Raw genomic sequence first — 13,285 nt, 5'->3', positions numbered from 1 at the left:
TTGGCATCTCCCCCGTCCCCGCACCGCGGGGACGCCTCGGCCCCGCCGGTGATGCTCTGGCCGCGGGGCGCCCCGTCGGGCGCGAACGGGCGGCACCGCCTGCGCGCATTGCTGCGCGTCCCACCGCACCGCACCGCACCGCTCCGCTCCGCACCTGCACCGCGGGGAGGGCGCGGCCGCGGCACGCCCCCTCCGCCCCGCCCTCCCGGAGCCCCTCCGCGCCGCGCCGCGCCGCTCCGCCCCTGCGCCGCGCAGCGCGGCCGCGCAGCGAGACCCGCCCCGCCGCCGCCACCGCCACCGCCGCCGCCGCCTTTGTGTCTGGGCGCCGCCCCGCGCGGGGAGGCGGGCCCTGCGCGGCGGGGCCGGCGGGCGGCGAGCCGCGGGCGCGGGCAGCCCTCGGCGGCGCCCCCGCAGGCTCCGCGCCCCGGACCGCGGCTCGGCCGCGCATGGACGCGCGCTCCCGCCTGCACCGTGAGTACCGCCGAGCCGCGGCCGCGGCCGGGGAGGGGGGCCCGGGGGTCCCGCGGGGCGACAGCGGCTCCCCGGCGCAGGGATGCCGCCGCCCACGCCCCCGGTGCGGGGCGCTGCCGCGGCGCGGGGCGTCCCCGGGGCCGGGCCGGGCTGCGGGTCCGCGGAGCGCGGGGAGGGAGCGCCCGGGCGCCGCGAAGCCTCCGCCGAGGACAAAGGACCGGTCGGGAGCGGCGGGGCAGCGCGGCCCGGCGCCGGGGCTCCCCTCGGTGCGCAGCCCTCGGGCACGGACCGCGCTCGGCGCCGCCGCCCCCGGCTCCCCGCAGGGCTCCCGCAGCGACGTGACATTCCTGGTGTATCGTCGCCGTCGTTCCCTTCAACCTGCCTGAAATAAGGCATCGGGCTTGGCACAGCTCCTGGAAAATTCTGCGCCCTTTCCAGTTTCTGTACCTTCCTCCCGAAGCACCGGCGCCTCGGGGAGACGCGGTGAGATACAGCAGTGCCTCCGAGGCAGGGAAATCGCTGCCTTTCCAGAACCCGCGGCTTCTCGCGGTCCCATGTGGCTTAGATGCTGTCACCCCTCCGCTAACACAATCCAATTTTTAAATCCTGGCCACTTTGAAGAAGGCTAGCGTGTGCTGGAAGTTGGTTGCCTAGGGTTTGGGGAACCTCAGGGCAATAGCTGTGAGCTCATACCTGTTCCTGGGGAATTTAGAAGAACCTCCCCGACTCCTGGGCAGAGGGCTGGGCCGCAGGCGCGGGGTCTTGGGGCCTGCGTCTCCCCCAGGCCCATCTCCAGCTGCGGCACTCCCATCTCCCTGCCGAGGGCAGAGGGGACAGCGTGTGCCGAGGGGCCCGAGGGAATGGCCGGGTTTGCTCGTTATTTCTGTGAGGCTGGACTGGGGAAGGGTTGTGTCCGTGGAAGCACTTTTGAAAGTTCCTTGATTTGGGGGAAATAAAAATGCTCCGTATCCTGGATATTTTTGGTATGCCTATCACTCCAATTAGATCCCTTCATTTTGCTTTTGTACATCTGTGATTTTCAGCTAAAAACTCTGGCCGCGTGCCGTTCTTGGTTTTAACCTCAGGTGTTCTGAGTAATTATAATCCTTGGGAACAGATGAAATATAAAGCATTGTCCTCATCATTACATGACAAGAGAAGTGACTTAATCGGGTGGGTTTTGCCGTTACGCATCTGTTCGCTCAGATACTCGACAGAGGATGTATGCTTGCCATGGCAACCTCCACGTCGCATAGTGCAGCCACTTTTTTGGAAGTAGCAAGACTTGTTAAAGAAATAGGAACAGCTGATTTCAGAATCTACATAATTAGAAGTACATTGTGCATCTTGGAAAACATGACCTCTTTCTGGAGAATATTAATGTTGCTTCAGTTCACAGGTATGGGGAAGGAAAGGGAATCAGCCTCCTGAGGAGGTCATGTATTTTTCTTTTCATGTAACTGCAGTGAAGGAAGGTTTCTTCATTTTTCAAACAGTATTAATTACTGAAATTTATTTCAAAACCGTATTAATTTAATGACGTTATAATCAAATTTCTTGACGTGTCCTGTTAGCTTGGTGTCCATGTGAACTTTAACCTTTGCCAGTATTTGATGTGTAAAACTTTTTCTTTGATAAAACAGTATTTTTACATTTTTTTAAATTATCTCACACAGGAGGAGCTTTTCTGTGTGTTTCTGTTATACAAATAATATGAAATACTTCCAAAAAAATGGTTTTACATTAAACCCATTTTTGCAGTTGCTGAAGTAACAGCAGTCATCGCTACTTGCCCACTGTACACTGGATGCTTAACAAGTAGGGAGCAGCAGTTCGGAAGCAAACGCTGCTCGCTGCGGAGAGCCTGGCTGGAGGCGACCGGTTCTCGCTCCGCTTGTGGGAGTCCATCGAAAGGAGGAGTGGTGCATGGTCATGAGCAAATCCTTCACTCCTCGGTCCCACAGGAATTTATACATGCTTCTTAATCATTCATTAAAAATTTGTTTAAGTCATAGTTGCTTACAAAATGGGATTTTAAAAGGAAGGTTGTCCATTATCTCTGGAATATTTCAAGACGGCAGTGCGTGCACGCTGTTAAAGCCACAGAACTTCAGATTAATGAGGAATTAATAGCTCCTGAGGTATTTGTATCTATACAAAGCTTCGGCTGTGTGCATTGATCTTAAAGCAGAGACGCCAGTGATGCAAAATACAGCAGAGCATCAAACTTCATCATAGACCCACAAAAAAGGGATTAACCCACTTCTGAACGTGGCCAGCAGATGCTGTTGAGGGAGAGCAGGCTGCAGCGGCGTGGTGGCAGCCCCAGAGCCCTCCCCGAGCCCCTGCGCCTGCTGGGCCACCCCCGGGCTCCGCGCTGTCCCCTGCGCCTGTGCCCAGCCACCGCGGTGCCGCTCGGTCCTCCGGCAAACGCCGGGAGCTGCTGCCCAGGAGGGGCCATCGGGTGCCTGGGATGAATAGGAGTGAGGGACCGATGTGCAGCAAAGGTTTCCCAGTGCTTCAGAAATGGGGAATTTTAGCCTACTAGACCTCTGACTAACCCAGCCCCTACCCTGAGCTGCTGGAGGGCCGTGTGTGAGCAGTGGCTCCGTCCCTGGCGCTGCGTGGAAGCCCTGGCCGTGGTCCTGGGCAGCCGGCCCTGGCTCGCCCCGCTTGGGCAGGGCTGGGACTGCTGACCTGAGAGTCAGACCTTCTGTAAGTGGCTGTAGGAGGAAATATTTCCCTTTAAATAAGGGTGTATGAATCCATCAGACTGATCACAGGCACTTTGAAAATAGGCTGGTCCGCTAGATCGGTGTCTGAAAGCCCACACCGATTACCCTGTAAAGGGCAGTGTAGAAAACTGTCCTAGAAATAGTCAGTGCTACTTTATAATATAAATTAATGATCTTGGTAGATCTCAGCTGAGCATGGACCGAGCACCTAAATGTTGTGTTAAGCCCTATTTAAAGATTTGTAAGAGCCACCATGTGTCTTTGGGTTTCATCTCGGCTCTCTCTAATTTTAGCGTGGTTTCTGTAGGCTTTAATTTGCCAGCACGGCAGATTACCATCGAATCCTAGGACAAGTCTTTCAGAACTGTTAGCTTTTTGTCAGATCTTTTTTTCTGGGAATGCAGCAATTTGTTGATGGCAGAGAAATCCTACATGTTTTACTGTGCGTCTTCACTGGGCAGATAGACACCTTTCAGCGTGACCTGCTTAGAAGTTATGGAAGAGTCAAAGGTGGAGAGATGTAATGGTCAGGAGGAGGAACGCACGGAAGGAGCTGTGAATTAGGCTGGGTGCAACTTCGTGCGAGAGGTCTGACAGCCCAGAGGAGAGGCTGCCACTGGCAGTTTTGTAGCAATGTGCAAAATTAGGGAAGTAAAGGAGCATAAAATCCGTACAGCTCGAGAGGTGCTCTGGTGAGTTGGAGCAAGTAAAATGTTAATGGATCAAGTTACGGTGAATAAAGAAGGAAAGGAAGCCATAAGCTCAGGAAGGCTGCTCTTTTTTTTATTTATAAGGAGGAGAACATTCTTCATCCTTTAGTTCACTCGTATCCAGAGTGAACGAATATATAGCTACAGGAGTTTAAGCTTATTGGAGGAAAATGCTCCCCCCCCACCCCCCGAATATTTTGCTGGGGGAAAGAAATGAATATGGGAACTGGTGGAAAGAAAATCTGAGGAGAAGTTGATTAGCCTCCTATAAGCATAGGAGACAGTGGGCAGAAAAAATCTGGGTCTGTCTCGATTGGGTGAAGGACGGCAATACAGTTTATTCAGATCCAATAATCAAGATGTGTGAAACAGTTGGGACTCCTGTGGGTCTGCGCTTGCTGGTGCAAGTTCCCATGGATGGGAAACAAACACTTGGCTTTATGTCACGTAAATTGTCAGTCATTACTGTCTTTTCAATGATGTGCTTGAGATGTAAAGACGTACTTGTGAAATCTTTGATGCTTAGTTTATCACTGACGTTTGATGCTTGGAAGATATGACATGGACTATAAATAGACCAATCAATAAAGCAATCTTCCAGGTACAAAATACGCACTTAAAGAGCATTTTGATAAACAGGAATCCATGTGAGCTCAGAAGTTCATGTTGTGTGCCATCGCGAGCGGTGTAGCAGAGCAGAGCATGCCTGTTTGCTCATTGACGGTAGGAGTCGGCGGGCTGCGGGCGCTGACCTCCATCACGTAGCTGATGCTCTACTCCCTGGAGGGTGCTGCTCTGAAGTGAAGAATCGAGTGGAATTTAAAACTTTGGTTGAGTTGGATTGTTTTTCAGCTGCTGATTTTAAAATACTGCTTTGTTGTTGTCTTTTTTTGTACTTTTAAAATTTTTACTGCCATTGGCTTAGAGAAGATTGTGGAAGAAAGATGGTGGCATGCCAGGAGAAAGATGGCATGCCAGAGACTGCTCTGAGGGGAACCCACTGTCGTAACGGATTTATACCTTACTTGTGTTATGTCAGGAGTTACGTGCGAGGCCATCATCAGTGCTGTCTCTCCTTTCTTCAGCATGCATTATTTCATCTGTAGTAGGTGTTGGGTCTTGGTTGTGGTCAGAGGTGAACAAGCCTTGGTGGGAGCTGAGCTGTGAGGCTGAGGAAGCCCTGTAAGGAGATGAGAGGAGCTGTCAGCGGGGAGGCCTTCGTGCCTTTGGTGGCCGAGGAGCGGAGCTGTGGCTGGCAGGTCCTGGTGGCAGCAGCGGCTGCTCTGGCAGGGCCAGGAGCTCTGTCTCCAGCTCTTCCCAGGTCAAACCTCACCAGTCCCTCCCACTGTCTGCTTCTCTTGCATCACTTTATTCTCAAATGTAAAAAACCCCTCCATTTAAACACCATATGTTCTGTTTTCAACACCATGTTCCCATCTTGTCTTTGCTGTTGCTGTTCTCAGTGTGACCATTGAAGAGTCTTTTGGGCAGAGGCTCTTCATCCCTGGTAGATGCTTTGTGAGATGTTTCTGGTCCTCATTACGCTTGACCAAAGGGCAGTTTGACAGGCTGGAGCACCACCCTGACAAGAGGGAAACGTGGGGATGGTTACGGAGCGGTGCCTGGAGGCTGGGGGAGCTGGCGGTGAAATGGATGAGGCTGGGGAAGGGAACGCGTCACTCCAGCAGGAAGGGGCCTCTTGGTACCTGGTGGGCAGCTTCACTTCATAATTAGCATAAAATCTGCTAAAGGTGTTGTTTGAGTGGTGTCGAAATCTCTTTGTACCTTGTGTTTAATTTTGCCTCAGGTATTTGATACACTGATCAAACCGTATGGTGCATGTGTTAGGCGTTTCCACCTCTAGGCATACTGAAGCTTTAGCTGTTGTTACAATCAAAATTCTTAAATTTTAAAGCCTGAGTACTAAATTGGTAGCTTTCAGCAGTTCTCTAATTATGTGAGACGTTTTTTGTACTTAACAAATGGTTCTTATTCTTGCCAGCACTTCAGCCCGGTGTTCTAGGACTGTGGGTGTCAGGGAACAGAACATATTTCTGTGTCTGTGAATATGATCCCACACGTTGTCTTAAGTGGGAAAATGTTCACAGCCCTTATATGGTGAGGGATTTTTTCCTAAATCCATCAGTGCTTTCTCCTGCAGTAATAACGCAGTTTTATCTTCCTGGCGCTTTGTAGGCTGGATATTGATTATGAACCAGAAATATGAAATGGTCTTCCTTTTTTCCTGGCAGTATCCTGCAGTGTAACCTGCTCTGTCTTGTAAACCATTCAGAAATTGTTTCTAGAAATCGCTGATGGTTTTCAACAGCTAATCAATGTATAGATGCCAAACTAATAAATTAAGTACCTGAGAGCAGCAAGGGTGTTTGTTAGTATTTATTTCTGCCTGGCATTGTGCATCTCTTCTTCATCTTCACCGTGAGTTTACATGCTTCTCCTCGTGTTCAGCCATTTTGACAGCAGAGTTGCAGTCTCCTACAGCCAAGTGCCGTAGAAGAAGCTAAGATTTCTGCATGTCACGGCACAGTGACATATGTGCATGTGACGTGACAGCGATGTGCCATGCTTTTCAGTTGTGTGCCAGGAGGTATCTTGCCATATTATGCAGTGAGAGTTGTGAAATACATGAGTTAAAAGAGTACCTTGTGCTGTTCGGAATGAAGGTTGGTGAGAGGCTGGTTACAAGTTCATGAACATGTGAAATAAAGGGTGAAGAGTTCTTTAGGATGATGGAAGAACCGAATTACCCTCAAATGGATTTTGTTGAGGAATACTCATTTTTGCATTACATATTCCTGCCCAGTGGCATAACACCCCAAAATCATTTTGGTTTGTAACAGGAAGGCTTTGCAATGCTCATGGTCATATGCAGGAGGAGGAGGTGTGAGGCTTCGTCCATGCCGGTTGTTGGGAAAGCCGGAGGTTGAGGCTGGAGGGGAGGATGGATGTGCTGCAGCTGGAGCTGGCAGGAGCCCTGCCGTGGTAGCTCAGTGGTGTGGCATGGTGCCGCCTGCGTTTGGAGGCTCCTTGCTGTACAGATGTTTTGGTGCAAGGCCTGTGTGGTCACCCAATCTGGAGGGCAGTCACCTGATGTAAAGGGCACCCAGTTAGAATTCATGGGAGAAAGGGAAGAGTAATGACATGAACGTGGATGCTGTTATCCATGGGTAAGCAATGTCATCTTGTGAGCTTTCATAACTGTCCTTGTTTTGAGGAGCTATGTGTGTTGGTCCCCTCCTGCTTGGGCACATGGCAAGAAGGGAAGGAGATGGCCTACTGTGGAGGCATGGAGGAGTGGGGATCTGTGGGGATCCATGGGGATCTGCAGGGATCCATGGGGAGAGGAGAGGGTCAGGCAGGTGCTGGGAAAGCAGCTGGACGTGCAGCCTGAAGAGGGGATCCAGGATCCTCTTGGACTCCTGGGTTGATGGTCACATTCTTTATTTCCTTGGTGGTCCTTGGGTACCTTCTTCCTTTTTTCATCCATGCTTTGTCCTGTGACAGATTAGAAAGTATTGCTTCAAAGGCTTGTCTTGCAGAATGACCTGCACCTCTGCATCCTTGTAGGATAGCACCGGGTGCCTGGGGTGACTTATGTTGTAGGACTGGAGGGTCTACCAGGTCCCATCTCCGGCTCCGTGGGCAGGACGTGTTTATGTCTGATGCATAGCACAGGGTTGTACCTGCCTCTGGTGCCCGAGGGAGCCACGCTGTGCCACCTGCGTGGAAGCACGTGGTCCCCTCTGGGGTCTGAGCATAGCAGAGATGCTACTGTTGTTTCATAGATACTTTGTTGTAATCCTGTGTAAGAGCAAGAAGATGAATCATTATAGTACAGAAATTTAGTTATGATCGATATTAGCAACATTCCAACATTAATACTTTTCTTGAAAGTTCTACTATTGAGCAAAACTTATTTATTTACACAGGTGACTGTTCTCATTTTTAAGGTGGAGTTTAAGTATCAAAACAAATTGAATCAGAAATGCCATGAATGTCTGTATGATTTTTAGTATCTTCTTGGAGTGGCAGTTAAGTAGAACCGTCTCTTGCTTTCTGAAAGGAAGAAGCAATGGGAGTTTTGAGACAAAATCTAACATTATTTGAACAATATTTTTTACAAAATACTTAACAGAATAACAGTTCATGTGAGAAATGCTAGAACATAGATATATTGTATTTGTAGCCACATACTGATATGGTCTATATAACAATGTGGTTCATGGTTTATAAATGTCACCTAGAAGAGAGGATTTGTCTCAGAACTGTCTCCAGGACAAAGACAATCTTCATGGACTGTCACAAACTTGGACCCCACCAGGGGCTTCTGCCTGATGTGCCATTTTGGGAACAATGGTCTCTCTGAAATTTGAGAACAAACCTCAGTTAATATGCATGTATTTGTAGGAATTTTTCTTAGTGCCATAAAATACACTTTTCTTTATTTGTTGTTCCATGGTTGCAGATGCTGTGGTATTTTTCTAAGTTTTTTTTTCCTAGTAAAGCCACATTTCAGGGTTACTGCAGAAGTATTTGTGAAAGAGGCCACACTAACAAATGAACACTGACATGCTTGCCTCTGCTAGCCTATCAGCTTTCAAATCTGTGCACAGAACCTCCTTTAAAGTAAGTATTTCTGTGCATTTTCCAAGGCTAAGTGGTGTCTGTGTCTTCATTCTGCCAGGGAAAGGCACTCTTTTTAATGGGATGTCATTAACACTGCTGCTGAATGATTATTTCCATTTATAATGGCAATAATATGTTAACTTCGACAAGTTAAAAATTAAGATCCTGGAACTGCCAGTCAGAGTGCAAGGGCTGCTGGCATTCTTTAATCATCACTGCTATTTTTGTGTGGACAGATTTAGCATAAATAGGTGTGATGCAAAGTGTCATACCATATTTAGTCCTTGTCCAAGACATCTTAGTTTTGGAATGGTTCTCTTCGTATAAAATTAATCAAGAAAGTCAATCTTTATCCATGGGGAGCAGTGGGGGACTGCAAATTACGCAAGTAGGTTTTGTACAAGTAGGTTTTGTTTCTTCCCCTCCCACTCCCCCCCGCCCCGCTCCCTGTTTTTCTTCAGTTTAACTGACTTTGTGTGAAATACAATAAAGAAAATAATTTCCAATACAGTGATGACCTTCCTTGTGAGGTATGTATTTTGTTCAGTAACTTAAAGGGCTGCTTAACTGGTGGCAAATTCAAAGCACATGGAGCTAAAAGGGATTACATTGGTTGTCACTGGTTTTGGCTCTGGTCCATAGCTGTCTTTTTGGAAACACTGAGGTCTACATCTCTTATTCAGAGTATGGTACTTTAACGTACTCCTAAGGTTTCTTTATTCCATTATACAGTAGTGTTTTGGTATTTTGGTTTGTTGTTGGTGTTAATTTTCCCCACTTTCAATATTGCATATTGCGTCTCAGCAGAGAGACTCTTCTATGGTCATCTTTGTTCTCTGCTCTGATGCCCCACCAGCCCCGCTACCTGCTCAGGCACTGCCTTACCCCAGGGAATGAAATCAGGACCGGTAAGGAGGCAGGAGACTGGCATTTCTCAGGACTTGCATCTCCTCTAGGCAGCTCCTGCAACTGGGACATCATCCGTAAATTTGGTTAAAGCAGAAAAAAACTCATCAGTGTTGGCTGTCAGATTAGCCTGAGATTAGATAAATCTTAATTACTTTTGCTAGATTTGATTCTGACTAGTCACACTAAACTCATTATAATAAGTTACAGGGTCACTTAGGGAGAAACTGAGAGGTAGGGTTAATGTACTGTGTTATCAGAAATTATTCTCTGATACCAGGTTTATTTGGAGCTCTCATTTTTGCACTGGAGATCATGATGAGCTGCTCCCGATCCATCTTCTCCATGCCACTTGGGATTTGGTACATATCTGTCATGTTTCCCCCAACTCATCTCTTTTATAAACTGACCTACTTAGTGGCTCTTCACAGAGAAGTCGATACCTTTGCCCGTCCTTTTCATCCTATTTTGAGCATTTTCCATACCTAGTATGTCCTTCCCTTGTATTTCAATGAGGGGACCATTTTTTATAGCTTTAGAATAGCTCTGGGAAACCTGAAAGCAAAAGAAATTGTGTCCTTTCTGAAATACTTTGCATTTTTCTAGTCCATTAGTCTGAATGCACTGACTTTGGCAGCATGGGGTGAACAGCCTGAAAAAACAGAACCAGTATTATCAGAAATATAAGATTAACAGAATACAATGAGTTTGTTCTTCTTAATAAATGATTACCTAAAATACAATACCCTTTAAGAGGAATGTTCATAGTTGACAAGAAAGAAAAAAGAGTGGTCATTATCTTTCTAATGAACTGATAAGTCTGAATATTAAATCATCTATAGAAGCTACCTCTTAGCTTCTCTCCATCCTTTTACTCCATCTACTTTACAATAGAGAACTTGGCTGCTTCTTTCTTTGGGGTTAAGAAAAAGCACTTTAGGATTGAGTACAAAACATGTTATCGGCCCTTGTCTCTAACACACAATATGTGTGTGTGCATGTATAAATGTATATGTGTATATATATAAAAATATAGATTTACGTTAATACATGTATAAAAATTTGAATTAATGCTGATCATAGAGATTGCTCCATTCTCACAATAGTAGAGGACCTGGAAACTGTCAGCAAGTAAAATGCAAAGCATTAAGGAGTTTTATGACTTTTCAAAACCTTTGGCATGTGGTGGTGCCAGGGCTTCATTTTTACCTCCTATGGCTTCTCAGTTCCCTCTGAAGGATGTGCAGTGGAATAATTTGCGCTGGAACAGATTAAACGGGAAATGAGTGAGCAGAGCATGTTTCAGGTGATGTGTGTGTGTTTAGGAAGTGTCACGATACTCACGTGTATTTGGCAGGAGGCAATGGCTGAAGGCAGGGACTCCGTGAAGCAGCGTGAAAGCAAACGGCACAATAAAGAAATCTTGGAGCTGAATTGTTTTCTCCTCAAAGTCCGAAGAGCATTAGTGTTCCTTGTTATCTTATTACAGAAAAAGAACTGCAGACTGTTTGCATATGGGCCTTCTTGGGGCTGGGTTCAGCAGATAGTGCCCTCAGACTCCCCGCGAAAGGGGGAGGTTGCACCTAAATCCTCCATGTCCTAATGACCCCGTTGAGTCACGTTTTCGTAGCGGCTTTGTTGCCATTTCAGGATTTTTTAATAAGCAGCTTGATTTTTCGCAGAAGCCCTTAGTGCACAGAGGCTGCTGCAGAGGCCCGTACTGCTCCTGCCGTGCCTGGAGCGCAGCAGCCGGGTGACAGCCCCGGGCAGCTCGTGGTCAGGCTCCCGTCCCACATGCTGCTGCAGCAGAAACCTGCGGCAGCCCGCAGCTCGGGCAGGCTGCACTTTGAACAACGGCGTACTCTGAGCGGTGCTTTTCCTCCTTAGCTGTGCCGTACTGGCCTGTTAACCTTGAGACGGTGATCAGCACTGACCACTGAAAGCTTTCTCTAGAGACAAAAGGGAAATGACTGCTGGTACAGCCCTCGGCTGACTCTGGCAGAGGGCTCTGCATGCAGAGCGCGGGGCTGGATGTTGAGGGCAGTGTCTGCAGACCTGCAGTGGCCTAGAGCAGCCCCAGCGCCGTCTCAGCAGGGCTGGTCCCACAGGTGGGATCTCCGAGTCCAGCTGGGACGCTCTGTTGTGCGGAGGGACCGACCTCATGCCTTAGGGGTGAGCTTCGTGAAGACCAAAGGGCAAAGCTGTTCCCTGTGGAAGAGCTGCAAAGATGGATACTGGCTCTTTAGAAAGCTGCTTAGGGGTGATTTTTTTCTTTCTCAAGTTTATGCAGAATTTCTGAAACATCTACATGAAAAAATGGGTCTTTTCAGGCACACAAGGACTTTTTCAGACCTGCTCTTTGCTTCTTCAGTCTCATGAAAAACCTTGCACATCCACCAGGCTTTAGCTCCTGAATTCAATTTTTCCAGTTTATAATTGCTTCCCTGATAAATATTTTCTTCTTGAGACTGTTAAGACTAGAGGGGGGAAAACCACAGTTCTCCGCCTAGGATAGTAACTTCTGATGGCCTTCCATTTTGAAACATTCTCACCCTTTTAGAAGAAGAGCATGCTGTGGTTTGGTGTGGGGTAGCCATTCTTTCACCGGGGAGGTTTTTCCCACCCTTGCCAGAATCCAGGTGGATTTGCCCAACACGTCAGCCTTTGGAAAAGTGTAGCCCATCCTGTAGTGGGGGATTCCCTCGGCTTTTGGGAGCCACATCACCCTGAGTGGCTGGGATGCTCATCACGGAGCTGCTCAGTGTCCCAGGGGTGAGAACAAACGTTTTTGGGCAGGAGAGCAAGGACTGGCATGGCACCTGCAAGAGGAGGGTCTGCAGCAGCTGTGTGATACCCGTAGAAACATGGAGAGTCGTATGGAGGGTCCTTCTGGTTTCTGAGGCTTTAAATAGTATTCAGTAAATAAAACTGTTCTTTGAGCAAGGATGAGACAACAAAGATAAGAATAGCTGTCCATAAAGTATCATCCCTATGTGGACTGAAACAGCTGTTCTGTGGAAAAATTAGTGCGAGATGGTGTGGTTAAAGGTGATGTCATGAAAACACACAGCAGAACTGCCTTAATGCCAAAGCAGCATTAATTCTGTGCTGTCGTAAAGCTTGACTTGCCATTCTGATCTTGTAACACAGACTTTTCATGTGTGGAAATGTAGAATGTCAGTATTATTTTCTCATATATAGCATCTGCTGCTGTCTTCTAAAAACACATATTACAGTTCTGTAATGCATTTAATACTTCATGTATTTCATTTTAGTCATGTGGCCCTTAGTTGTAAACTACCAGTTGAGCTTTAACAGGTAAACCAGATTTGCTGTAAGATCTTTTAATAGTTCTTTTCTACTTTTGTTGTGATTTCATTTCAACCAACTGTGCTCTAAGTAAACACAGAGAAAAGTTGAAACCCCTTTTTTTTCCTATGACTTTGAAGACACCCTCTGCATTATTTACTGACCATTGAGGACTACATATTTGTAGCTGAGAGCAGAGATCAACCAAAACCTTGCAGTGAGACCTGAGTGCAGGCATTGCATGCCACATCGCAGGTCTGTGGAGCACGTTGCACGAGTGAAGTTGCCAAGCAATAGCAGAAGGGACCAACTACAAACTCCTTTACCATCCCAGGTACGAGACTGTGGTGCAGAACGCTTTTTGAGGTGAACTGCATACAAAAGAGAGGTGATCTGCCCATGAGTTTCAGGAGGTAAAGCAGATTTCTGTCTGCTGCTGTGGTGAGGATGCTGCAGTCACACACTGCATTTCACTGCTTGAGCCAGAGAGGAACAGAAAGAGTACTT

General features: G+C 47.8%; 1 protein-coding gene across 7 annotated transcripts in view; it reads left to right on the top strand.

Moving 5' to 3' along the window:
- Positions 1-376: 376 nt before the first annotated feature.
- Positions 377-13,285, top strand: part of LRRC7 (leucine rich repeat containing 7) — a 183,567-nt gene continuing 170,658 nt past the window's right edge. For all 7 annotated transcript variants that reach the window (XR_015698796.1, XR_015698797.1, XM_087731928.1 and 4 more), the window contains exon 1: positions 377-471. Coding sequence is in view for 5 of the 7 variants with exons in the window: in XM_087731928.1 (XP_087588054.1) it covers positions 447-471 (25 nt within the window). In the remaining 2 variants the exon portion in view is untranslated. The remainder of the gene's footprint in view (positions 472-13,285) is intronic.

Source organism: Nipponia nippon, unplaced genomic scaffold (genome assembly GCF_047370975.1).
Source record: "Nipponia nippon isolate SJK-2023a ecotype South Korea unplaced genomic scaffold, ASM4737097v1 scaffold_5, whole genome shotgun sequence".
NCBI lineage: Eukaryota > Metazoa > Chordata > Aves > Pelecaniformes > Threskiornithidae > Nipponia > Nipponia nippon.
This window is presented reverse-complemented; position numbering and strand designations above follow the sequence as displayed.